Source organism: Ursus americanus, chromosome 28 (genome assembly GCF_024610735.1).
Source record: "Ursus americanus isolate L20-20 chromosome 28, mUrsAme1.1.p, whole genome shotgun sequence".
In the NCBI taxonomy this organism is placed as follows: domain Eukaryota; kingdom Metazoa; phylum Chordata; class Mammalia; order Carnivora; family Ursidae; genus Ursus; species Ursus americanus.
The window spans coordinates 32,180,517-32,208,112 of record NC_142154.1 but is presented as its reverse complement, the minus strand read 5'-3'; the positions used below and the strand labels follow the sequence as shown (position 1 = coordinate 32,208,112).

Here is a 27,596-nt window from a genome sequence, read left to right as displayed (position 1 = left end):
AGACTAATTTGAAAAGATATATGCACTCCTATATTTATTGCAGCATTATTTATAATAGCCATACTATGGAAGCAGCCCAAGTGTCCATCCACAGATGAATGGATAAAGAAGATGTGAGTCCACAGATGAATGGATATGTGTGTGTGTGTGTGTGTGTGTGTGTGTGTGTGTGTGTGTGTGAAAGAGAGAGAGAGAGATGGCAAGATTTCATTCTTTTTATGGCTGAATAATATTCCACTGTGTGTGTGTGTGTATATATATATATATATATGGATATATGTGATATATATAAAGGAAAAAAGGGGCAAATCAAAAAACAGACTCTTAACTATAGAGAACACACTGATGGTTACCAGAGGGGAGGTGGCGGGGGGGTTGGTAAGTGAAATAGGCGAAGGGGATTAAGAGTCCCCTTACTGTGATGAGCACTGAGTAATGTATAGAATTGTTGAATCACTGAGTAGTACACCTGAAACTAATATAATACTGTATGTTAACTATACAGGAATTAAAATTTTTAAAAAATAAGGTTGAGAAATTAGCTTTTTCCAGTTTTTCCAATTTGCTGTTTGTGGTACCATTATATTACTTATTAGTATGTATTTGCAGAAACTGTGAGTTCTCCCTTGAGTTTTTATTATTGTGTTTTTCTCTGTTAGCCAAGTGATTTCCTTCACCTGCCCTCTTATAGTTCTTTCTCTTTTTGCTACATCATCCTCCCTAAAGAAGATAGAAATGGAGACAATATGTTCAGAAAAGAGCATCCAATTTCACAGAAAGAACACTTACATTAGCATTTCAGTTTCAGTGATTTTCTTTTCCCATGGCGAGTTTAACTAGCCTGAATAGCAATTGGCAAGATACAGGTGGTAATGACTAATTAGTTCTTCTCAGAACCATTGTGAGCCCTGTATTTATAAAGCTCTGGAAGTTTTATTTCTCATCTTTCCTTTGTAGATTTAATTTCAGTTTAAAGCATATGAAATTATTGTAATGCCTAAAAGTCTGAATTATTGTATATTTATTTAATTTTAAGGATCTTAGTTTGCTCATAAATGGGGGATATCTTTTGCAGATGGGAAATCACTTCAAATTCAATTCTGGGTGGATTAATGGATTCCATCCATGATGTATCAGATGGACTAAAATTATGTAAGTTTAGTAGATTCAGTTGATTTAAGGTGATTGAAAACATATTAGTTAGGCCTAAAGTTTACAGACTTCTTGGGGAATGATCAGTGAAGCTTTAATGTGAGTATTTTAAGATGCTTAAATTCAATGTTCAGCTCTTTTTTGTGCTTTATTACTGCAGCACCTGAAATTCAAGGAAACAAATCTTGTAATGCTGCAGCAATTTAATGCACTAGCGCAACTCCGCCGTGTCGACCAGTTGACAGTTGATCCTCAAGGAAATCCAGTTGTCAATTTTACACTCTGGAAATACTATGTACTGTTTAGGCTGAGCCATTTTAGTATGCAGAAAATAAACGGGACGGAGGTAAGCTTAAACTTAAGTCAACTGTAGAATTAAAATATTCCTTTTTAGGGGAAATAGTCATAAAAATGGTTAAGAATTTCAGGAACCATGGTGGAACTTTTGAGAAATATTGTGGGTTTTTCCCAAATCTTGACATTTACAATGTTAAAAAGCTAAAAGTCCATCAAAAATCTCTAAAGCACTAGACAGACTTTAAAAATAGCAATGAAATAATGGTGAATAGCAAATACTTTTACTGTTCTTTGTAAACATTCAGAGAAGTAAAAGGTTGATAGGATGACAGTTGAGGAAAAAAAGAACACTTATGTAGGTACTTGATCTTTGTATTCTTCCAAGTGTTTTGCAGACTGCTGGACACATAAGAAGGATGGGGAAGTAGTACCCAAAGGTCAGCTGATAAGGGTCATGGTAGAGGAAGGCAGGAATAAAGTGAGAAAAAAAAGAGAATGTATGCAGGGAAAGAAGAATAATTTAAAAAAGAAAAGATGAGAAAGAGAAATAAGGAAGAAAGGTAAAAGAAGAGAAAATAAAAATGAGAAGAAAAGGTAATAAAACAAGCACTTACAAATGTCTGGACTGCTTTGTTAATAGTTTGTAACAGCTGCCAGTGGATTACCTGCACTGTGTAACTCACCCTGGAATATTATTAGTGAAAGGTTATTTTTCGGATTCATTTTGCTAAGCCTGTCACAAGGGTAATCTTCCTGCTGTCCAAAGACCATGTTCTCTAAATGCTCTTTTGGAAGAAAAGAGAAACTATGCATCTTCCTCTCCTGTGGAATTCCTGCACTGAATTTAAATAATCCTCCAAAGAAAGAAGATCTCTAATATGCTGTTAGTATTATTACTATTATCTCTTAAAATTCAGAAGACCTCCTTATTGTAAAACGCGCTGTAATCAAGTTTGCCAGCATGGTGGTAATAGCCACTGTATTTCCCTGCAGCTGATGCACTGCAAGTGCTCTGAAAATCTAGCAGAGCGTTGAGACACTGGAGCTCTCTGCGTCAGTGTACAACAGCCAAGTGAAATTTGCATCAACCACGGTAGGCTCGTGACCACAGTATCAGCTGTCTGTTGAAGATGCAGGACAAATCTGGAACCTTCAGACTACTAATTTCTCCAGCTAGTTCCCAAGAGATTTGGTTCAGTCTTCTGTACTCTTGTGCGTTCTCTTGATACTTCCCAGAAAGGTTGTGAGTCATTGATCAGACCTAATAATTAGTCCCACATTTTCCAAAGCTACCCTGGACTGGAAGTAGAATAGTTATTTTGGCTCTGGGTGAGTTTTCTCCTTCATTAATGGCCAAACTGTTGACCCCGTTAACCTAAGTAGTATATTTACCCAGACATGGATCACTACTAGAGATGTACTAATTATGGTAGAACCTTGAAATGGGAAGGAATGGTACAGTATAATTACATAAAATAGAGAAGAATTAGAAAGAACCAATATAACTTATTCTGAGATAAAGTTCCTAAAATGTCAATATCCAGGATATTTGACCCTTTATTAACAGCCTAAAATAAAGCTGCTTATCTCAACCTTGACAATATGTAGTTATGTTACACTATATACCTACTTTTCTTTGTATATGAGAGAGAATAATACCACTCGAGGTAGAATTAAATTTGAATTGTGAGCGTCGAGAAGAAAAGATGGAGTAGTGGCCTGCACTGGCCACTAGGTGACTATGTTAGACCAAATAACTTAGTTGTCGGCTAAAGGAAAGAATTGAGGGAACAGCAGCCTCCTAACTCTGAAGGTCTTAGGGCAAGTGTGAGGCCGCCCTGAGTCCTGTGTATAAGATGCTAGTGAACTATGGGTTTATTTTTTGGAAAATGCTGTGAAGTGTATTACAGCTAGTATTAATGAATTTTTTTAAGTTCCAAAATTTAACTCTACCAGGGTTTCTCAACCTCAGCTCTGTTGACACCTTGGGCCAGGTCATCCTTCGTTGTGGGGGCCGTCCTGTGCAATGACGGATGTTTAGCCGCATCCCTGGCCTCAACCCACTAGGCTCTAGTAGCACCCCCATGCCAGTTGTGATGACCAAAAATGTCTTCAGACATTGTCAGATGTTCCCTAGGGGCCAAAATGGCCCCGGTTGGGAACCACTGATTATATAGACAAACGAACAGTATTTAAAATGCAAGCAACCGTTTCTTATATTAAAGAAAATATGCCCAGATAGTAATCCAAGTCCCACTTTCAGCTTTTAGTACCTTCTTGGTTAACATAGGAATAAGCCCTCACAGAGAATACCTGTGACAGTTGTTCCTTGTGGAGAGAAAGGTAGACATAATTTTAGAATGAACAGGAGTATCCTTGCTTATCTAATGTTCCATCTCTCAGAAAGGGACAATGTTATTCTCAATGTTATTGAGAATTTTCCCCCTAAATCAATATACTCCAAGAAATTACAGGCTTTCTGGAAAAAATTCATTAAGAATTTAAGTTGCCTCAAGTATAATTCTCAGGGAACATTGCTTTGAGTTAGAGCTAACTCCCCACCGCGGTCATCCTCCGTCACCATGAGCCACATTGGTACATCTTCATTTCAGTTAAGTTAGGGAAGAAAAGGATGTCAATGAGAACTCTCCTCTTACAGCCCAGGAGAAGGTACTTCCCTGGACTAAAGAAAATACGTTAGAAATTTCTTTGGAATTGTGTTAATTATATCAAGCTAGAGACTGTCATTTTGACCCCTCTCCGTTGCATCTCTTCAGGTGACGCAGAATGATATGATAATGGCTGAAAGGCTCTTTGGAATCCTAGCACATGTCGCATCTTCCGAGTTACCCCAGTACCGTCTGATTTCAATTCTGGGTGATGCCAGGTAATCTCTAATTTCTATCATTTTTATAGAATTTCTGTTGCACTAGGAAAAAGGGATAAATTTCACGCACCTCTTAACTGGCCTTGTGCGTCCCACAAACATGGATCCTAAATTTGTCTGTGGCTGGCGCTCTTCAAAGTGTTGGGGTATAAAAATATAAGACAAAATTCTTGCTCTTCTGTGGCTTATAAACTAATAATTTAAAAGATATATGTAAGCACTTAAGATGTAGACGCCTCCGATTTCAGAGAGGGCTGTGGGGTGTGGGGACCAGATGCACTCTGGAAGAACCTAAGGGAAAGCTTCACAGAAGAGGCAACATTTTGTCTATCTCCTCAGGAGTGAGAAGGAGTTTTTCAGGTAGAGGATATAGGGGAAAGAGATCTGCAAAGGTGCAAGGAATTGTAACAAGCTTGTATAATTGGAGCATAGGATAATTGTGAATAGTGACAGGAAATGAAGCTAGAAAGATTATGGTCTGATTTTGAAGAGCTTTGCAATCCATTCAAAACAAAACTGAATACTTGTGCTTTGTAATTAAGCACAACAATCATGTGATTAGATGTATATTCTAGAAAGGCTGCCATTTGAGCAGACAGAGATGGAAGGACTGGAGACTAATCAAGAGGCTCGGTATAGTCCAGGAGGGAGATTTTGAAGGCATCAACTAGGACAGTGAGAGTGGAGGGAAGGATAGTTTGATAAATACTTAGGAGAGGTGTACCTGACAGAACACACTGAGAAAATGTGCATGGATGCAAGGAGAAAAGTCGAGGATGCTGTCAGTCATGATTCAGTTACAGATAAGAGAATTCACTCTGGCTAGAATAAGCAGAAAACGACTGATACACAAGGAATTCGTTGTCTATAAAATCATCGGAAGGGGCAGGGAAGCAGTCTGATGACTCCCAGAATGGTACCACAGAACCAGCCCAGCAAGGAAGCAGCCACCCCCGCTCAGGCAGCTGGCTGATCAGGACACTGTCATCCCAGTTGCAACCTCCAGGATCGTACCGCTTTCCCTACATGGGGGATCAGGAAGTTCCCCACTCCTGTCCCTGGAACTTGGTTGCAGAATTTACCATTACACGTTTGTAATTTGTACCCCAAAAAATGGTCATCTGTGTGCTACCTCTGCTTCCCCACTTGGCTCAGTTCTGATTTCAGATCCTACCCAAGTGTGTCTGATTGGTAGAATCTAAATCCCATAAAAAACCTATAGAATCACTTAAGAAAAAAAGTACCGAAGGAGGGACTGCTACAAAATGAACAGTGAGCGCAAGAAATAGGAAGCATTGAGTTCAAAAACTGATGGTGTGGAAGTAAGTAAAAATTAGAGGAAAAAAATGAAACAAGACAAAACCAGAGAGGGAGACAAACCGTAAGAGACTCTTGATCTTAGGAAACAAACTGAAGGTGGCAGGAGGGGAGGGGAGGGGTTGGAGGGAGAGGGTGGCTGGGTAATGGACACTGGGGAGGGTATGTGTTGTGGTGAGCGTTGGGTGTTATGCAAGACTGATGAATCACAGACCTGTACCCCTGAAACAAATAATACATTACATGTTAATTTTTAAAAATATGCTCATTAAGGAATTAAAAATTAAAATAATAATAAAAAGTAAAATACAAATCTAAAAAAATTATGGTTATCAAAAAATATTTAGTATTAAGTACAAAAAAAATTTAGTAACCCTGAAAATAAAAGTCCCAGAAATTCTTAAGGGAAAGGAAGTTAAATTTGCCTAAGTTTTTTTCCCCCTTGGGAGTAATAATAGGTACTAATTAGTACCAAAAGTTGATGGAAAAATACATGTTTAACTGTGTATATTAAAATTTTAAGGACTACCATTAAGAAGAAAAGCTAGATGTACAGATTCTAAATCACTAAAAAGAAAAATCTGGAGGGAGGAAAAAAGAAAAAGAAACATGTTAGTTATAATAAATATTAATAAATGGAATTCTCCTATTAATAGATAGTGGCTATCAGGGTTAAAAATTGAGTTACATGTTGTATTTGAAAAATACCCCTGAAGAAAGCAATATATAAAGTTTGAAAATAAAGGGATGAAAATACATAGCAAGGAAATGCCATCAACAACAACAAACAAATCTGGGAATATTAATATTAGTGGTAATAGAATTGGTGGCACCAAAAGCTACAATCTACCAAAAAATATGATAATTATGAAACTTAATGTAACTAAGCTCCTAAATATATTAACAAGTACAAGTATACATTGACAAATTCATAATTATTGTAATAGATATTAATCTAATAGGTCAATATATCAAATAAACCCCCCCAAAAAAAGAATATGGAGGATTTGAATAACACAGTTAATGCAGTTTATCAAATAAATGGATTTATAATTTTATTCCCAGACTCTTATTCCCAATTCAAAACCAAATTCTATTTAGATTTAATTTATTTATTTGACAGCGAGAGAGGGAACACAAGCAGGGGGAGTGGGAGAGGAAGAAGCAGGCTCCCAGCTGAGGAGCCTGATGTGGGGCTCGATCCCAGAACATTTGGATCACGCCCTGAGCCGAAGGCAGATGCTTAACGACTGCGCCACCGAGGCGCCCTCAAAAACAAATTCTATTTAAACACCAATGAAATGTTTGCAAAAATTGGACATATATTAAACTCAAAGAAAATCTCCATGTTTCCCAAAAAACATATGCAAACAGATCACTTTCTCTAATGATACCATAAAATTAGAAAATAATAAGCCAAAATTTTATGCGGTTGAAATTGGAAACACAAACAGGAGAAGCAGTTTCCCGGAAAACAAAATACAGGTGCCTTTAAACTTAAAAAAGATGTTTAACCTCAATCAAAGTCATAGACATGAAAATTTTAAAACAATGAGAGAACCTTGTGGGGGAAAGGCTAAAAGTTTGGTGGTGTACAGCATGTTGAAACAGAACTCTTACACACGGTGGTATAAGTTGAGGCAATTCTTAACAATACCTAACAAATTTTAAATTTATGTCCCCTTCGACTTAGTAATTTCGCTTAAAGGAATCTTTTTCAGATAGTGTTTTTTACGTGAGCACAAATAATGCAGCCAGTGTTTATAATAGCAAAAATACGAAAAGTCACTCGATTTCAACTAATAAAGACCGATGACTTGCAAGTCAAAAAATAATTAGAGGTTCTGATATGAAACAGTCTGTAAGATGTCTTAGAAAATAAAAATGCAAGTTATAGGACAGTTGTATAGTGTGCTGTGATTTATGAGATATGGGGCAGACATTTCAAAGATGTCCTTGTGTAATTTTAAAATATTTGATTTTTTAAAAATGACTGTCTCTAGGAGTTGAATTGAGGACTCTAGGGTTCCAAAGTATGTAGAAGCTTACCTTTTACTGTATGCTTATAGATAACTGCTCAAATTACCTTTTCGGTTTTGTTCTGTTTTGGCTTTTGTTCTTTTTTCATTTTCATTATTATTATCATATTCCTTTTTTAAGGGATTTTAAAGAATACTTTAACTCTTTTGGGTTGAAGAATAAATTAAAACCAAAGTTATAAATAACATAAATGAATTTGGTAACAAGGACACTCTGTGTCACAGCCTGTGGGATTTTGCTAAAACAGTACTGGGAGGAAATGCTAGATCTTCTATATACATGTTAGGAAACAAGAAAGATTAGAAATTAATGAATGAGGCTTTCAACTCAAGAAGCTAGAAAAATACCAAAGTAAAGTAAAAGAAAATGGAGGCAAGAAATTCAAAAAGATAAAGCAACTTTTAAAGAAATAAGAAAGAAGAATCGTTGACTAGTAAAAGCAAAAATTGACTCTTTATGAAGACCATTTTCTAAAGAAAATCCAAGAATTCAATTATTAAACTTTTTTATAACTTATCAGAATATATAACAAGGAAACCAGACACTACATCAGCATACAAAAATAATTGGCATTTCTTCACTTAAGTAGTAAATTCTTGAAAATAGTATTAGAAAATTATCCCATTTATAGAGGCAATAAAAATGATAAAATATCAGGAAATCCACCTGACACAAAGTTAACTATGAAGCAAACAGCGAAATTAGGCGTTAAAAAAAAAGTCTAAAAAATGGAGAGATGTACATTGTTAATGAATTCTGCTTAATAAAAATGTCAATTTATTTTAATTAAATTATGTGGTTATTAACTTTCCAATCAGCAATCCCAGTATGATTTCTCAGTAAACTAAACAAGATGATTTTTGTATCTTAGGAAGACATTCATCAGTTCAAGTTTATAAAAGCATCCTACTATACTTTCTAATACTTTTGTATGATAAAAGACATCATAAAGTCCAAAGACATGAGCAGACAGGGAGAATGTATTTGCAACACATTTAACAGATTTAAGAAGTCCTACGAATTTAGTATTAAAAAGACAATCAACATGAAGGTAAAAGCAAAGGATATAAAGACTTTACAAAAAAAAAAAAAAAGGCCAAATATTGTAAGAAAAGATCCAACTCACTTGTAATCAGAGAAGTAAAAATTAAATTAAAACAATAAGATTTCATTTTTGCCAGTGAGATTGACTAAAAAATTTAAGAACGAATAATATATGCTTTACAGTACGGGCGGACGTATAACTTGATGCAGACTTGTGAAGGAAGCAGTTTAGCAATACCCATCGTATTTTTGAACCCAGAAGTTCCAGTACTAGGAATATAGCCTATTGAAATGCACATATATGGGCACAAAAAACTTATGTACAGGCTGTCATTGCTTTATTGTTTGTGTAACCCAACTTTGGAAAGTACTTAAATGCCTAACAATAGGGAAAGTCAAATAAATCATGATACTTCTAAATTATGAATGTAGTATCTATATGATACCACGTACATTACAGTTATTATAAATCTATAAGAAAAAGAAGAAAAAGGAAAAAAAAAAGATTAAAGTAGATTTTCTGTTCTGATATGAAATGATCCAGAGACAGATTGTTCATTAAATAAAATAAAGTATAAGAGAGCATTTATATTATGACCCGATGTTATTTTTGAAGGCAACAAAATAAATGTACATGTATAAATATGGAGGCATAGAAAGGGAGCTAAAAAGATGAACACCTGGTAGGATGTGGGTGTTAGGAGTGGTGGTTGAGTAAAGAGTGGTTTTCAAGTTTTACTGTATGTATGTTTGTACAGTTTGAAAGTTCTTATTGAGAATACATTGGACTTCTCCAATAATGGTGAGTTAGGTTGTTTTGACAATTCCTTGCACTAAAAACAACTAAAAATTTGGATAAAATAAAAATGAAAACTCCATAAAAGTACTGAAGAGCTGATAAGATATAACATAATTACTAGGCCAAGATCTATGGGAAGAACATTGAGAAGTAAGGTGAGCATGTAGACTGAGTTTAACCTGGAGGCATTTAAGGGAAACTTAAATTTTGCTTTTGTTAGCTGCAAAGAGGGAAGGCTAGAAATCAAAGCCCAGGACCTCCTCTAAAATGGTGACTATAAATTGAGATCTTCCCAAAATTAAGCTAGAATCCCTATGGCTACACCATCAAGATGGTGTCAGAAATAAACTTCCCTTTCTTCACCTGGATTTTCCAAGAAAAGTTGTCATGGTATGAGCAGAAAAGGGGTAAAATTGTCTCTAAGAAATGTAACCAAAAGCCAGTCCTCATATAGATTTGCAGCCTAAATTCATAATGCATGGATAGTTTAAAATAATATCAAAGTTTAAATGTTACTATCTCTAGATACCTGGGAAAGCAAATGCACTTCCTCTCTGGAGGGTTTACTTTCCACCTCTCTCGAAGAATTTCCATAAGTAATTTTTAAGGACAGCGACCAGGACACAATGGAAAAAAAGTAAAAATAACCAAGCACACAAGGAAATAAGCTACCATATAAAAGAACTAGCAGGAAAAAAAAATACGCTACAGAAACAGACCCACAAATACTTTGGATTTTGGCATTATTTCTTAAAGATTATAAAACGACTATGCATAGTGTATTTCATGATATAATAGACAAATTTGAAAATATCTGGAGATAACAAGAAAATTTAAAAAGTGATCCGTCAGGTCTGGAAGGAAGCCAAAAGAAGTTCTGTAAATGAAAAATGCAACAAACACAATTAAAACTTAAGAGGTTTAACAGCCAATTAGACCTAGTTGAAAAGAGAATCAGTAAATTGGGAAATAGCCAAGAGAGAATTTTTTGGGATGAAGCATAAAGAGAAAAGAACATATGGAAAAGCAGTTAAGAAATGTGGGGATAGAATGAATTAAAAGGTTTAAAATATGTTTGATTGGAATTTCAAAAAGATAATAAAGAAAGTGGGGTAGAGGTAATATGTAAAGATAATGGCAAGGAATTTTTAAACTGATGAAATACCCTAATCTATACATTAGACAAGCTCAACCAATTCCAAATGTATTCAATTAAAAGAAATCTACCCCAAGTCACCTCACAGCGAAACCACAGAGCACCAACTATAAAGGTGAAAAATTCTAAAATGGCCAGGAGAAGATTATCTTTAAAGGAGTGCACATCAGCAGTTGACGTCACAACAGCAGCAGTGGAACTCAGAAGACAGGATAATAAATGATATGTTCAATTACTGAAGGAAATTAATTGCCAACAACCTAGAATTCTATACACAGTAAAAATGTCTTTTAAGAATGAAGATAAAATAAAGACACTTTAAAACAAAATAATATAAAACAAAAGCTAAGAGATTTCCTGCCAGTATTACTGCACTAAAAGAAATTATAAAGCCTGTAATTAAGCAGAAGGAAAGTGATCCCAGATAGAAGGTCTGAGGTGCAAGAAGAGCTAAATAAAGAACAAGGAAAATACCAAATTTGTGGGATAAAGCTAAATGAGCATTGACTGTATAAAGCAACAATAATTATGTGTTATGGGTTTTAAAATATATAGAATTAACATAGACTACAACAGCGTAGTGTAGGAGGAGGTAAAGATACGGTGTTCTAGATCCTTGTATTATCTGGGAAGGAGCTATAGTAATTAAGGCTAGATGTTAGTAAGTTAAGAGTACATGTTCTAATTTCTATGGTAACCAAAGAGTAAAGAGTGTACAGTTTCTAAACTAATAAGGAGGAATGGAGGAAATGGAAAAGAAGAGAAAGAGAAAAGAAACACAGAACATGTGGGTCAAAATGAAAGAAAAGAAAATGTCAGATTTAACCTAAATGTGACTGTATCCGCAATTCCGTTCGTACCAAAAGTCAGTGGCTTAGAACAAGAGTCATTTCTCCCGAGTCTGCAGGCCAGCTGGATGGCTGTGCCTTCAGCTGGGGTCCTCACGCATCTGCAGTCCCTTGTGGGTTGGGTAGGCAGCTCTGCTGATCTAGCCTGGGCTCTCGCTTGTTTGGGGGTTGGCCAGCTATAAACTGGTCTAGGGCGGCCTTAGGTATTTGGTCAAGTTGTCTTTGGTAAAGTTTGTCTTAGGTTTTTAGGTAAAGTTGTCTTTGCTCCACCCGGTCTCTCATGCTCTAGAAATCTGCCTGGGTTTGTTTTCATGGGAGAGGCAGGATTTAAAGAGAGAGAGAGAAAACATGCAAGGACTCCTGAGGCCTGGTCTAAATACTGATACTATCATGGAGGTAGTCTGCTTAGCTGCGGAATCACATTGTAAAGGGCATGAATCTAAGGGAGCTCGTAATTATGACCATCAATGTTATCAATGATAAAATACAAAGGTACTAATTGTTCTGGTTAAGAGTCAAAGATTGTCAGATTGAGTAAAAAAATAAAGTTCAGTTATATGTTGTTTACAAGGGACACATCTGAAACATAAGTTACATAAAGTTTAAAAAGTAAAAAAGTGGGGCACCTGGGTGGCACAGCGGTTAAGCGTCTGCCTTCGGCTCAGGGCGTGATCCCGGCGTTATGGGATCGAGCCCCACATCAAGCTCCTCTGCTATGAGCCTGCTTCTTCCTCTCCCACTCCCCCTGCTTGTGTTCCCTCTCTCTCTGGCTGTCTCTATCTCTGTCGAATAAATAAATAAAATCTTTAAAAAAATAAAAATAAAAAGTAAAAAAGTGAGAAAAGGTAACAACATCAATACTAACCAAAATAAAAACAGAGTAGCCATTGAGGACTAAATACACTAAGGTTAGAAGCAACACTAAAAATAAAGAGGATCATGTGAAAATGATAAGAGGTTCAGTTCATCAGAAATAGTCAGATAAATTTGCTAATTTAATTTGTATGTACCTGTTAGCATAACCTTAAAAATCTATAAACCAAAAATTGACATTACTACAACTCCACAATTACAGTGGGAATTAATATACTTTTGAGCTATTAATTTAAAAAGGATATAAAATACATGAACATGATTAACAAATCTGATTTAATGGACATCCAGAAAACATTACCCCCAATAACCGTAGAACACATGTTCTTTTCAAGCATGTGTGGAAATTTATAAAAATTGACCAAATGCTACCCATAAGGCAATCATCCACAGATTCCAAAGAATTTACATAGCCCATGTTTTCTGTTCAAAATTCAATTAAGCTTTAACTCAGTTATTCAGTGTTAACCAGGAAATCTCCATATATCTGGAAATCAAAAAACACATTTCTGAATAACCCACAGATTAAAGACAGTTTTATAATGGAAACTACCTTGAACTGAAATATAACAAAAATACCACATTTCAAAACTTGTGGAATCAAGTTACATGATGCTAAATGAAAGCATTTTAGCCTTTGACATGCATGTATTAGGGAAGAATCAAGGCTGAAAATGAATGAGCTCAATATTTATCTAAAGGAGTTAGGAAAAGAAAATAAAGAAGTTAGAAAGAAAAAAGCAAAATAATCCTGAAGGAAGTTGAAAGAAATAATGACATTAAGAACCAAATAATAAGGGGCGGCTAGGTGGCTCAGTCAGCTGGGCATCCGACTCTTGGTTTCGGCTCAGGTCGTGGGCTCAGGTTCCCGAGATTGAGCCTCAGGTCAGACTCCACTCTGCAGGGAGTCTGCTTGAGGATTCTCTCCACCTCCATCCCACCTCTTCCCCCACTTGCGCACACACTCTCTCTCTCTCAAATAAATAAATCTTAAAAAAAAAAAATAAAAACATTGGGTCCTGCTCTAAGGATTTAGAAAAAGAGATTCAAGTGTTATGTAAAGAGAAGACAGGGATAGCATTTCCTCATTATGGAAAAAATCAGATCCATGATTTCCTTTTTTAATTTTTTTAGATTTTATTTATTTGAGAAAAAGAAAGAGCAAGAACAGAGGGAGGGGCAGAGGGAGAGAGACAAGCAGACTCCCCATTGAGTGTGGAGCCCAATGCAGGGCCAGATCCCGGGACCCCGAGATCATGACCTGAGCCGAAGTCAGGTGCTCAACCAGCTGAGCCACCCAGGCATCCCCAGATCCTTAATTTCTAAGGTAGTGTGGCTTATTGAAACACACAAGGCAATGAAGACCAGATTCTGGAACGACGTGATGCCAGGGGAGGAGAGTCCTACAACTCAACAACAAATCTGTTCTAGGGGACAGATGGCATTAACAGCATTAAAAGTTTATACTCTAGAACATCTGAGTTTGAGATTCTTCAAACAGCAATAGCCTTGTTTCTTTGTATGACAATTAAAGCTGCCTGACAGTGAATAAGGGGAAAAAAAATAAAAATAAAAATAAAAACAGAATTAATGAAAAATGATCATTTGAAAAGACTAATGTGAGAGATATAAAATGTATATTTGCATTGCTTTGGTAATTGAAAAGTCTAAAGAAAATGCAGGTGAAGATCTATATGTTACTTTCTTCTTTATAAAAGTTGAGAAAATTATACTACTAAATATCTAAAACAAGGGCCTGGTTAGGTATATTGATTAACATCACAATTGAATTTTATTCATTCATTCAGTTTTAATGACATAGAAAAATGCTTACTAGATAGCACTGAGTGAAAATAAGTGTACAAAATTGGACGTTTAGTATGATCTTAACTTTTTACAAAAATTCCTAGAAAAAGCTGCAAAAAAATACGTTGAATGTGAACAATGTTATAGTTTATATAGATTTATGAGCTATAGATTTATGGGTGTTTTTTATCTGTTTATACTTTTCAAAATGTGTACTCCTTGAAATTTCTAAAGTTGTTGTTTTATACTTTTAAATTGGGAAAGGAAAAAAAATTTAAAAGAACTATTCCTCTTCTCTTCCCAATCTTTAGTTCAGTTTAAAGTAAAATAGTAATAGCCCTTCACTTAGAGACACACTAAGTCTGGTGGAAACCAGAAATCAACCTTCATGGGAGGTGAGTTGCAGCACTCTGTCTAGGCTTATGGGTCTGCCAGGGACGCTCTGAGCACTGTTTATGTTCTTCATAATCAAATGAAGTTTCCGGTTTCATTATTTACCTCCTACTAGGATCTTGCCCCAGTGTGCTAACACTTTTGTTTTCGGGTTTTGTTTATTTTGGTTTTGCCTAAAGTTAAACCAGTATCCCATTCCGTTTTCTATCTCTGGGTAGTACTACTGAGCTGCATAATGGAATTATGAACTATTTGTGTGATTTGTAAGAGGTAATATATATTTTATGAAAGATAAGGACTTAGAAAGTTTGGGTTGTTTTATGCTCTTGATTATTTAAATTTTGTATTGATTTCTTTAAGGTAGAGTTTGCTCACTCTAGAAGTGGTTGAGACGTTTATGTTGATGATTGGTAGTTATGAAACGAAAGAATTTGAGTTGACTAGCTTAATAGTAGAAAGATTGGGGTATTGACCTGAGTTCAAATAAATAGCTCAAACTCATAAAACAGACATTCCAAAGAGCATATGCTTCCCTCGAAAGTCAACAAAACAATAGGCACATTTTAATAAATCTCATTGGTAACTCTCTACATCTCTTGACTGTCTTTCTACAGAAAGAAGCAATTCCGGTATCTGCTAGAAACCAAAGGAAAAAAACCTGGTCTTGTCAATGAAGAAAACAGCGATAGCAAAAGACTTGTGGGAGAAAACACAAACCGTGCTACACTAAATTATACCACGAGAGACTTTTATAACGAAAGGCTAGAGGTAAAACCACCATCGGTCTTTGGGATCTGGTGCCTGGATATCTCCCACCTGGCGTGGGACTTGGCGGTTGTACATTTCTCCCTTTTAATCAGTGAAGATAACATGTTTGTGTCCTGGAAAGTTAGCCAGCCTTATGTTACATACAGCTGGAGACAGGAGGCACCATGGCCTTAGGAAGAAGTAGAGCCCATAGTTCCAATATCTTTATTTCAGCAGAAAAAAAAGTTCCAAAGAAATCTGTGCCAAAAATTTAGACCAAAGTGGACGAGGGGTTCTGATCTGTCTGAATTAAGACAAAAGATACGGGCTTGCTGTGAGTACCTAGGTAGCCCACGTCGGGTTGCATCCTTGATGCTCTCGTTCGCTGCTTTCATTCTCCTACACCACTAACTTCTGCATCCTTAATCACATGATATCGTTTTAACCTATCCTGTTTCCACTGTAGCTACTTAGCCAGCAAAGCTGGAGCTAATTCGTTACTTCTTCGTGTTCGGAGGTTTGTTGGAGAAATGCAGTGTTAGGGTGCCACAGGAGCTACGAAGAAGGGCAGCATGCAGTGCCTGCCTTAATGGAACTCCTAAGGAAGCTGAAGAAACAAATCCTCTAAATAACAGTGGACTGTGAAGATTCTGCGAGAGATTTTGAGGGGACTGAAGGGCAAAGAGCAAGACAAAGAGAGCAGAAAGCCCTCACTAAGCATCTTTAACTGATGTGCAAGGCACCGTGAGTTATATTTATATAACTCACACAGGTTTTAAATATGTATCATATATATATCATATATATATCATTATATCACATATATCATATATGTATGATATATATCACATATATGACATATGTCATATCATATGATATATATGATACATATATGATATATACGTGATATATGTATATGACACACACACACACACACACATATGGCAGTGAAATGGCCAGGCAAGTGGTTTTCAGATGTTTTTTAACAGCCATGGGACTCTATTCAAACCATATTGTAGCTGAAGCCCCGTACGTCAAAACAAAGCAAAAACTGCAGAGTAGCTGTTGTTGTTGAGGGAAAGGAGGGCTTCAGAGCTTCATTTGATTGGATTGTCTATTATTTTCCTTTCTCCTCATCTTATCCCCAGTCCTGAAGCATCTCTGGAACCCATAGAGCTCTAAGGATTACAGCTTGAAAATACCTTGAAAGCTCAATGCAATCGATATTTTTATAGCATCCTCAAAGATGTTCAGATTCTGCTTTAAATTCTTCTAGTACAGAAATCACTGCTTTGTGAGGTAGCTCTTGATTCTTTATCACTGAACAATTCCACTGGTGAAAAAATTCTTACCCATGTGAAGCTGAAATCTGCCTCCTAATAACTTTTAATTCATGACCCTAGTACCACCTTATGTAGAAAAGAGAATTAGTCTCTTTCTCATGAAAACTCTTTAAATACTTGAAGTCAATACCTTGAAGTCATCCCCCACCCCCACATTCATGCGTTCACTCATTCAAAAATCATGGGTGAGGCCCCTGTCACACGCATTACTTGGGCTGCAAGAAGTCACTGTCCTTATCCTCACGGATCTCACATCCTAACGGAGGAGATACACATATACGGGGATGGTTATAAATCAGTATATCAAGAGAGTACAGGTGGGATATCTCAGCCAGGTCAAGGGAGGCTTTCCAGAGAAGAAGCTTCCTGATACCAGTCTTAAATGATAAAATGTAGCTACACGCAAAGGGAAAGGGGCGATTCTGAGAGAGCACAGTTTGAATAAAAGGCACAGAAGCACAGAAGAGACAAGGAGAGAGCCAGGAGCTATGAGCAATTCACTCTTCAGAAGCACAGAGGTTGAGGTAGATGATGTTAAAAGAAGAGACTAGAAGGGTAATAAGAGGGCTGTGTGAAAGGATTGAATTTAATCTTTGGCCAGTAGGGGCTTCCTGGTATGGCCAAAGGAGGAAAATGAAAGCCAAACCGACAGGATTGCAAGTCTTTGTCTTCCTGAAGGCACTCAGTTCCATGAGCCAAAAGTTAATACTAATTTCAATAAAAGACATTTAGAAAAATATCAAAGAGCTGAATGCAAAACAAGAACACTTTCACAGAGAAATCAACCAGCTCTTGAAAGAACAGACAGACAATTCCAGTGATTTTTAAACTGTGTAAGAGTATTGCAAAGGAAGAAACCTTTTCCATTTTTTCAAAGGCAGACATCATAACATTACCTGCCAGGTTTGGCACAGAAAAAGAAAAGCCAGACCAAAAACCTAAGAATATAGATGGTGCAAAAATCCTTTAAAAAAGGAGGGGGAGAATTTAAAGGAGACTGCAGCAGAACGTTAAATGAATACATTACAGCCAAGTGTAGTTTATTCTCGGAATGCGAGAAGATTCCTATCAGTAGATCGATCTAAGGTGAAAAGTTGTGATTATTTCTTTAGACATTGAAAAGGCATTTCACACAATTCAACATCCATCCTTAATTTTTTTAAATCAGCAAATAAGATAAATAGAAATTGAATAGCAAATGTCATGCTTGATGGGAAAACTCTAGCAACATTAGCATTAATGGTTGGCAGAATTCTGAATGAGATGTCCTCCACGATTCCCACATCCTGGTATCCCTCTCTTCAGTGCCGGTAAAACATGTGACTTGCTTCTAACCAACGGAATAGAGCAAGGGTAAAGGGATTTTGTAAATATAGTTAAGGTCTCTAATCAGTTGACTTGAGTTAATGGAAAGGGAGATTTTCCTGGGTAAGTCACCAGGTCCTTTAAAAGAGGATTCAGGCTACTGCTGGCCTTGAAGAAGTAAGCCATCATGTGAGAGGGTACGTGGGCAAGAACTGCAAGAAGCTTCTAGGAGCTGACAGCAGTCTCCTGCTGGCAGCCAGCAAGAAAATGGGGCTTCAGCTCTACAACTGCAAGGAACTGAGTTCTGTTCAAACAACCACCTGGGTCTGGAAGAGGATCCAAACTTTAGAAAGGAACACAGCTTGGCTGACACCTCGACTACAGCGTTGTGACATCCTGAGCAGAGCTCCCGGCTAAGCTGTGCCTGGACTCCTGGTGCATGGAACCTGTGAGATGATAGATACGTGTCATCTTAAGCCACCAAGCTTGAGATAATGTGCTGCACAGCGACAGAGCCCTAATGCATCACTGAAGTCAGCTCGCGACAAGGATGTCCAGTATTGCATTATCATTTATCAATACAGACAATGCAAAAAGGCAAGAGAAAGAGATTAGTGGTAATTTGAAAGGAAAGGAGTGAACTTATACTTGCAGATGATAGTATCAAATCTCTGAGATTCCCAAGATAATTAAACTATAAAAGCTCTAAGAAAATTCAGTAATGGAGCAGAAATCAACAGCTTCCCTGTAAGTAAATAACCACCAGAGAGAAAAGACCCAGCTCACAGCAGCAACACAAAAAGATAAACTACCTAGTAATAACTAATAAATATGCATGATTTCTGTGAAATAAGCTGTAAAACATTAATGAAGCACACCACAGATTTATACAAATGGAAAAACCCACCATGTTTTGGATAAGAAGGATCTAAAGCAAAATGTCAGTTTCCCTTAAGTTAATTTAAAATTTTAATATGATCTTGGGGCGCCTGGGTGGCTCAGTTGGTTAAGCATCTACCTTTGGCTTGGGTCATGATCCCAGGGTCCTGGGATTGAGCCCCGAGTTGGGCTGTCTGCTGGGCGGGGAGCCTGCTTCTCCTCTCCCTCGGCCTGCTGCTCCCCCTGCTTGTGCTCTCTTTCTCTCTCTCTGTCAAATGAATAAATAAATAAATCTTTAAAAAAATAAAAATTTAATATGATCTTAATAAAAAGGCCAAAAATTTTTGTTGAGGGTTTTTTGAGACAAGTTGATTCTATGGTACATGTGGGAAAATAAGCATAAAAACTCTTTTGAAAAAGAACAATATTGAGAATACTAGCACTAGGTATTAAGGTATATTATAAAGTCATAGCAATTCAAAGAGGATGGCCATAAAGAGATAGTCTAATGGATAGAATGGAAAATTCAAGTGTATATCCAAATACAAAAGAGAATTTATTATCTGATAAAGAATAATCCAAGTCATGTGGACTGTCCAATAAATGATTTAGGAATAATTAGGGAACTGAGGGGAAAAAAGCTAGATTCAGACATTATATCAGCATAAATTCCAAATGGGTCAGAGCTTTTAAAGTTTATAATAAAAGTATAAAGGTTTTTCAAGAAATCCTGGAAAATATGTGTGTGGCGTTGGCATGAAGAAGACCTTCAGTTGGGTAGAATAAGCAAAGACAAAAAAGAAACGAAAAGATGGTTTGCAACTAATCTTCGTAAATGATAAAGAACTTTTATAAATCAGTAAGAAAAGGGGCTGATGACCCAATATAGGCTATGTTACCTATTTAAAAATAAATTTAAAGTAATATACCATGTAGTGTAACAAAAAATACTATAGGAATGAGCAATAAAATATGTATAAGTCCTCTATGGAGAAAATTATGAAATTTTATTGCAAAACATGGAAGAAGAACTAAATAGATAGTTCATGTTCAAGGACAGGAATGTTCTACATGGGAAAGATTCTTCCTAAATCCATCCATAAATATAAGGCAGTTCTAATCAAAATTTGTAGAATGTCACCAGCTGATCCAAAAGTTATCTGATAGAGCAAAGAACCTAAAATACACAGGACTAGAAGTGGGGAGAACTTGCCTCAGCAGATGTCAGGTAGATTGTAAAGCTGTAGTGACTAAGGCAGTGCAGGAATAGACAAACAGACCCGAGAACAAAGTAGAGAGCTGGAGCCCTCCCACGTATATGACATACAGATACCCCACGTATATGGGGATGTAGATAAGAGGTATTGCAGATTAGTACAGACAATTTAATAAATGGTACTGAGGAAATTGAAGATCAAATCAGAAATACATATTGAGCCCTTACTTCACACCAAACAACAAAAATTAACTCCAGGTCAATGGAAACCCAAGTATGAAAAAGCAAAACTTTAAAGTTTTCATTGAAAAAGTAGGTGAAAATCTTTATGACCTTGATTGAAGAGACCGTGATTTTCTAACACCTGCAGGTTACAAACAGAAGAAAAAGATGTCATAAATTTGACAATCAAGATCATGGTTTGTTTGTATTTGAAACAGGAGTAGTTTCAGTGGAGTCATATAAGCAGCATCTCAAAATGGTTTGAGCAGTAAACAAGCAATCAGAAAGTTAGGACAGAGAATGTCGACTCTTGTTTTGAGAAATGTCGAAGGGATTTTGGAAAGAACACTTGGCCGCTAGGAGACCTGGATCTGAGCCCCTGATTCTGCCACTTAATACCTGAAAGACCTTGTCCTAGTCCCTTAATCACTCTCTTGACTTACAGTCTAGCATTCCTTCGCCCAGACCACGCTCCTCACCTCTTGAAAAATATTTATTTTTAAGATTTTATTTATTCATTTGAGAGAGAGAGAGACAGCCAGCGAGAGAGGGAACATAAGCAGGGGGAGTGGGAGAGGAAGAAGCACGCTCATAGCAGAGGAGCCCAAGGTGGGGCTCGATCCCAGAACGCCGGGATCACACCCTGAGCCGAAGGCAGACGCTTAACCGCTGTGCCACCCAGGTGCCCCTTGAAAAATATTTTGATCACTGCAGCATAGAGCGCTCAGTCTCTCTCTCCGGTGTATTCTGAGTTGTTGAGGGAATTAATTATAGTGAGTTCCTCACAAATCAGGCTAAGCAGACCCTTCCATTATACATACGACATGTATAATTATACATACGACATGTGTGATTCTGTTGCTTGGTAACTGCCCATCCATGCTCCTGACTCATTTCAAAAAAGATCTAAGGCAGAAGTCGAGTCCTCGAGCTGAAAGGGACTAATGATTCCAGTCCTGTTCTTAGACAGATGAGGAAAACTGGAGGCTCAGAGGAACTCCTCAGGATCGCACGGCCAGTTACTGACCGAGCTGCCTCTAGAACTCAGACCTCCTGATTGTTGACCTTGGACTCTTTCAGGGCGTATCATGCCACTTTCTGAAGTCTTCCTGACCACAAAGTGCTGTCTCTTTCTGAACACTGATTAGATTTGCTGTCTAAACATCTCGTTCAGCACTTAGTTACTGTTAGTATTTTTTTAGTTAGCTTTTCGTATGTGTAGGCCATCTCTCCAACTAGACTGCGGGTCCTTCAGAGACTAGAGTTTCCTCTGGGAAAGTATTAGTAGTGATGTGTAATCCTGAGCGAGTCTCTCCACTTCTGTTGACCTTAGTTTCCCATTTATGAGATGGAGATACGGATTGTACCCCAGTACAAGTACCATTATAGCCAAAATCGCTCCACAACAAATCCCACCTTTGACCTACTTTTTCCCCCAAACCATCTTCATGACAACAACGTTTTAGTTTGATGAAATAAATAATATTGTACAGAGTTCATCTCATCAGGATTGAACTTGTACAATACTTGCTTTATGAACCCCACAGGGATATTGTGGGATAGGAAAAAAAGAAGTGTATGAAAGCATTTGAGAATGGAAAAAGCATTATTCAACGAGCAATAACTCCTTGACGGGTCAGGGCAAGAGAGGTATCTCTAACGTGCTTTTCACAGGATCGTTCTGGACAGGCAGAGTGAGTCGTCCTGGCAGATACCCGAGGAGTTGAGAGTATACTTCACGGAGATGGGAGTAATTGGCGTGGAGGAGAGAAGAAATGATGAAGTAAAACTGCTTTCCAACTGTTCTGAATTAAGGGTTATTATGGCAGATGCAATTCTGCAGCAACATGTTTATAAAGAAGTAATGGAAGGAGCTATAGCAAGAACTTTTAAAGCACCAAAAATTGCACTATGCCACTTACAAAGAGTTTAATTTATATTATGTATAAATTATTTAACAAAATACATCATTTAAAAATTCTTTACGTTTTTGTTATTCCTTAAGTACTATAAAAATTTTCCAGTCTTGCTGCCAGGACTTTCTTTTTTAAAAAGCTCAAAATTGTGGGGTGCCTGTGGCTCAATCAGGTAAGTGTCACACTCTTGATTTCAGCTCAGGTCATGATTGTGGGGTTGTAGGATGGAGTCCAGCATTGGGCTCGCGCTGGAAGTGAAGCCTGCTTAACATTCTCTCTCTCTCTTCCCCTCCCCCTCTCTAAACTAAATAAATAAATAACTCAAAATTGTGTTTTAAGAAACTCAGCAATGTGTAAAAGAGGCATTCACTAAATATGCTGTGTGCCTTCTGTTTGTGTAAATGTCTTGCACATTGTAAAATATTGCTCGTTTCAGCTCTTGATCGATCTCTGGTGATTCACACTTGTCTCTCTCCCTGGTAGTCCCTGTGTAGCCCAGATTTACTGAGTGTTAAAAGGGAACGGCTCAATGCTGTTCTCATCAACAAGCTAACTTAGTGCAGGTGACTAAGTCCCAGACCATATTTCAGAGTTAAAGAAAATGAGGTTCATCGGAGAAGTAGCCAGCTGGAACCATTTGTTATTTATCGCCCATCACAATCTGTACATATTTTTATGCGAGGTCAACTCATGACCAGTTGTTTTTAGCGCATGAACTAAATCAGGTCGGCGTGTTGACCCCTGAATGGTGAGTGATTATTTAGAGAAATTTTATATGTCATAAGAAAATTTCCAAAATATGCCTGTGTTAGTGACAATTGGGACTCATCATTAACTTACGTTAATTAATCAAGAATCCAAAACATGTTTTGTTGTTTTAAAAATTGTAAAAATTTGGAAAAGGAAGAGAAATAGAAAAAAGGAGGAAAAAACTCTCATGGTCTCAACAACCCAAAGACAATATTAATGATACTTCAATATGGGGCGCCTGGGTGGCTCAGTCGTTAAGTGTCTGCCTTCGGCTCAGGTCATGATCCCAGGGTCCTGGGATCGAGCCCCGCATCGGGCTCCCTGCTCCACTGGGAGCCTGCTTCTTCCTCTCCCACTCCCACTGCTTGTGTTCCCTCTCTTGCTGGCTGCCTCTCTCTGTGTGTCAAATAAATAAATAAAATCTTTTAAAAAAATGATACTTCAATATATTTTCTTCCACTCATTTTCTTTATACTTTTTCTAACTTTTTATGAAAATTTCAAACATAAAGTTGAAAGAATTTTACAGCGAATGCCCATACACCCAAACCTAGATTCTGCTGTTAACATTGTGCTGTTGTGTCCTTGCCTTGTCCCATATCTATACATTGACCTATCCTCTATTCATCATCAATCCACCTTCTATTTTTTAATTCACTTCAAAGCAATTGCAGACATTAGCATGCTTCCTAAGTAATTCAGCATACGTATCATTAATCAGAGTTCAATATTTGATATAGTTTCTTCTTTTGGGGTAAAACGTATATAAAATGATATACAACTCTTAGGTGTACAATTGCTAAGTTTTGACTTTTACATCCATGTGTATAACCCAACCTCTATCAAAATTTTATTTTGTATTTTTGTTTTTCCATTGTGATGTATTTTTCTTGTTATTACAAGTCTTTATAAGTATAATTTTAATGACAATATCTGTTGATATTTTAAATTTAACTCTTTAATTCATCTTGAAATTATTTTGGTATTTTGATTTGAGTTGGAGGTTTGAATAGATTCTTTTCCAAGAAGTTAAACCTATTGTCTCATTGACGTTTATTATCTCTTTCCTCTTTCACTGATGTGAATTTTTCCTATAATTCTGATGGTCTGATCTATTCCATTAATTTTTCCATATCTGTTATGGCACTCTCCATCGTCATGCCTCGATACTCCTCACAAGTATGAAGAGCCAAAATAAATGTTGAATTCTTATATTGAACATACGGCTTTGTGTCAGCCGCTAGGGTGAAATTGGGGTCCAGGGCCTGAATAGCTTTAGGCCCAAAACTTCCACTGTAATGTTTTGGACCCAGATTTTTCATTTGCAAACTTCCAAACCCAGAATTTGAGTGGGAGCACTGTTTCTCTCAAGGCCAAGTTCTGGGTCCTAGGCTCATGTACATTTCCTCTTTTCTTCTTGTACACTTTTCCCCAACTTGGTCCAAATGGTCTAGCTAATGAATCAGTGTAGTGCCGCGACACAGTCTCCTAACATACGGGCTGAATTCAGAGTACGGTATTTCCAGGATGTGTCTGGCTGTTAACTGACCTGATACCAATTAAGATTGTCGGTGTCGGTGCCCTGATACGCTTACCACTAGCAGCCGTGAATCTGCATTCCTCTGTCTTGCGTGAGCTAAACTCCCTTAACTGAGAAAGGAGTGACAATCCAGGTGATCCCAGTAAAGAGACGTCCTCTAGCAGAGCTAACAGGCAGGAGTGGCCTGGGAAGTAGAGAGCTCCTCGCCACTGTCTTTACTCAAGCAGAGCTCTGTGTCCAGAGTGTCTAGGAAACTACCCCTGCTCTGGAGGACTGGGCTCAGGGCAGGTGCTCTCATGTTACTCTCCTTCAGCTGGTGGTGTGGTTGGCTCTTGGATTAATTACGATTCAATGCAAACTTTCCTTTTTTTAACAGGAAATAAAGGAAAAAAAGAAATTCTGCAAGATGTATATGGAGGACCTCGTGAAGGAAGCCACAGAAATCAACATGAAAAACGAGGCCCTGCAGAAACTTTGGCCGCAGATGTTCATCGAGCTTGTTAGGGATGCCGTCATAGAAATCCGCAATAAAAGTTCCTACATGAAGCTCTGCCTACAGCAGATTACTGACCAAAAATAGAAATGACTTTTAGTTCCAGTTGACTTTAGCAGTTTTGTGTTTTTGAAGGTTGAAAACAAGTAGGTTAACCCCGTTGAAGCCACACTATCCTACAAACTAGAGAGCTAGCATCAAAGCACTCTACAGCCTGCCGTTCCCGCAGTGAGAGGTGGGGAAGAAGGAAGGAGGGCAGGGAGAAGGGAGGGTCAGCTTCCTGCGTAAGCTGCCCAAGCAGCGTCTGGGAGCTAAGCGGTCTTGAGAGCCAGCGGGGCCCCCGCCGGCACCGCGCCCCGGCTCCGCTTCGCCCGCCCCTGCTCTGGCCCAAAGCAGCGAGTGCTTGCTCAGGGGTCAGCAGGAGTTGCTCCCACCTACTTGCGGCTGATAATTCCCAGTTACTTGCCTTTTTATTTTATGTCATGATTTCAAAGCCAAAAATACGTTCTTTTTTATGAGTGAAGAATAAACTTACTAATAAATTAGTAAAAAAAGAAAAATGTGTTTGCCTCCTTCGTCCAGTCAGAAGTGGCCTGTGACTGGATGTTCCTCTCGAGCTGAGCGGGAGCCCTTCTCTTCCCTTAAATAGGAAGAGGCCCCATCCTTCCAGGGGTGCGTCCTCAGGGCACCACAGGGCGTCGTGGGGTCACCGCGGATAGAAAATACGAACGTGAGTACAGCGGGCGCAGGAAGAGAATGCTGGGTCTGAAGGGCCCCCAAATTGAGCGCAAAATGCAGTCGCACGTCGGTAAGTCCGCTTCTCCGAAAGGGGTGTCTTTGCGTTGCTAGCGGTGCGGGGGCTCTTTCTTCGGGTAGGCGTGCGTCCCTGCGCCTCAGAAGTACTAGGGACTCGTGGGTGACAGGTTCTCATTTTTCTAATTCCCTTCGAAGATCAAACAGGTAGATAGGACGCAAGCAGGGGTTTGTCCTAGTTCGTGCTGGTGGGGAGGGTGTTTCGAGGCCATTAGCGTAGCTGGAGATAATACAGCTTCAGTAAAACAACCTTCCAGGTCGATAAATAGGAATTTCCCGTCTTGCTCAGATTTCGCCTGGCAGCTCTCACAGCAGCGGGACCGCCCGGGGTGGGACAAGGAGAGTGGAAGTTACAGGACAACGAAGTCATACAGAAATGCTTGGAAGGAAGCTAGGCAAGCTGCTTGTGCAGCTCTCAGGAGCTCCCCCAAGAAGGCATGCTCAAGTTCGATGTTAGCATAACGTTTCAGAATGCCACCTCGTCAGTCCTACTGTCCTGGGTTTGTACCTTGGTGCTTAAGCTTCCAGTTTACTAGCTCGTGACCCGTCTGAACCATACCCGCCTCATAATACAACCTACCTTGAGTAGTGGGGTGAGGAGCGAATGAGATGATGCGTTTAAAGCATTTACCACAATGCCCGGCACACAGCGAACACCGTAAACGAAGCTATTCTTCTTCTAGAAACAGGTGGAACCACAGAAGTGGTGCTCCTGGACAGGAAGAACTCTTAGGGTTTCTTGAGGATCCTTCAGCCTTTCGAAATTAAAACATGAACCATCTCTTACCTGGCTGGCAAAGGGTGATCTCTCCGGGTTTTCTTGTTTGATATGGAAGTGAGACCCCACCTGGAGGGTGATGTTGGGAGGAGAGACAATGATGTCTTGTTCCTGGGCTTCCAGTACTAGGAAAGGCCAGACCTTGTGATGCCTTGGGCACGTGGAGAACCTCACTCAAGGTTTTGCCGGAGAATGGTCTGGCTGTGTGATAGGTCATGTCTCTGGCTTCCTGAATGCTGCCTCTTCTCCCCTAGCCCTCCCATCCCCGATGCTACAGGCATCTGACCCTCATATTCACATGTATTCTTGGCTCTCCCCAGTTATTCTGGGAATTGGAGGGACCTTGGGTCAGCACTCAATGACTTGGCAGCAAGCCTACAGGCCCTGCTGGCTCTACGCAGACCTAGTAATAGGGTTTCTGTCTTGTTCTTGAAACCAATCTTTTTATGCCCCAGCTCTAGTCACTTGGTCTCATATCCTTTTGTACTTAGCCCTCTCTTGCCTGCCCCCACTATCCATAGTAGATGGATTTATACTTCTTGAATCCTTATTTTGCCTGGTCCCAAACTCCCAATGGCTATGTCCTGGACCCCATATAATTCCTATCCCCTCCAGCTCAACTTCCTCCCAACCCATTTTGCTTGCTGGAGTTCCTGGGTGTAGATAATTCCCCAGGTGAAAGGACGAGGGGACCTGAGTGAGGGTGTGGAATCAAGTGAGGGTCTTATGTTGTTAGCGTTGATTCCTGGAACAAGTTGTCCGCTCTACTTGGGGTTTTCCAGGGTCTTTGGGAAAGGGGAAGAGAGGCATACCCCACAGTCTGAGACTATCTAGTGTGTGCTGAAGGATTGCTTTTTTCCAAAAGGAATCTCAAGCAGAAACAGAATATTGTGGTTGCTTCAAAAGCAGAAATGTCCAGTATCCCGCATTTAGGGAGACACTGCCCTCCCGCATCTCTGGTCCAGCAGTTAAATGGTTAAGTG

The 27,596-nt window shown here is 38.5% G+C and overlaps 1 protein-coding gene across 4 annotated transcripts in view; it reads left to right on the top strand.

Annotated features, from left to right (window-relative positions):
* The window catches only part of LRRC49 (leucine rich repeat containing 49), a 154,618-nt gene extending 129,078 nt beyond the window's left edge, over positions 1-25,540 (top strand). For all 4 annotated transcript variants that reach the window (XM_045810682.2, XM_087856817.1, XM_045810681.2 and 1 more), the window contains 4 exons: positions 1,313-1,498; positions 4,227-4,336; positions 15,227-15,380; positions 24,906-25,540. In XM_045810682.2, the coding sequence (XP_045666638.2) occupies positions 1,313-1,498; positions 4,227-4,336; positions 15,227-15,380; positions 24,906-25,109 (654 nt within the window). In that variant the 3' untranslated portion in view covers positions 25,110-25,540. The remainder of the gene's footprint in view (positions 1-1,312; positions 1,499-4,226; positions 4,337-15,226; positions 15,381-24,905) is intronic.
* The last annotated feature ends 2,056 nt before the right edge of the window (positions 25,541-27,596 follow it).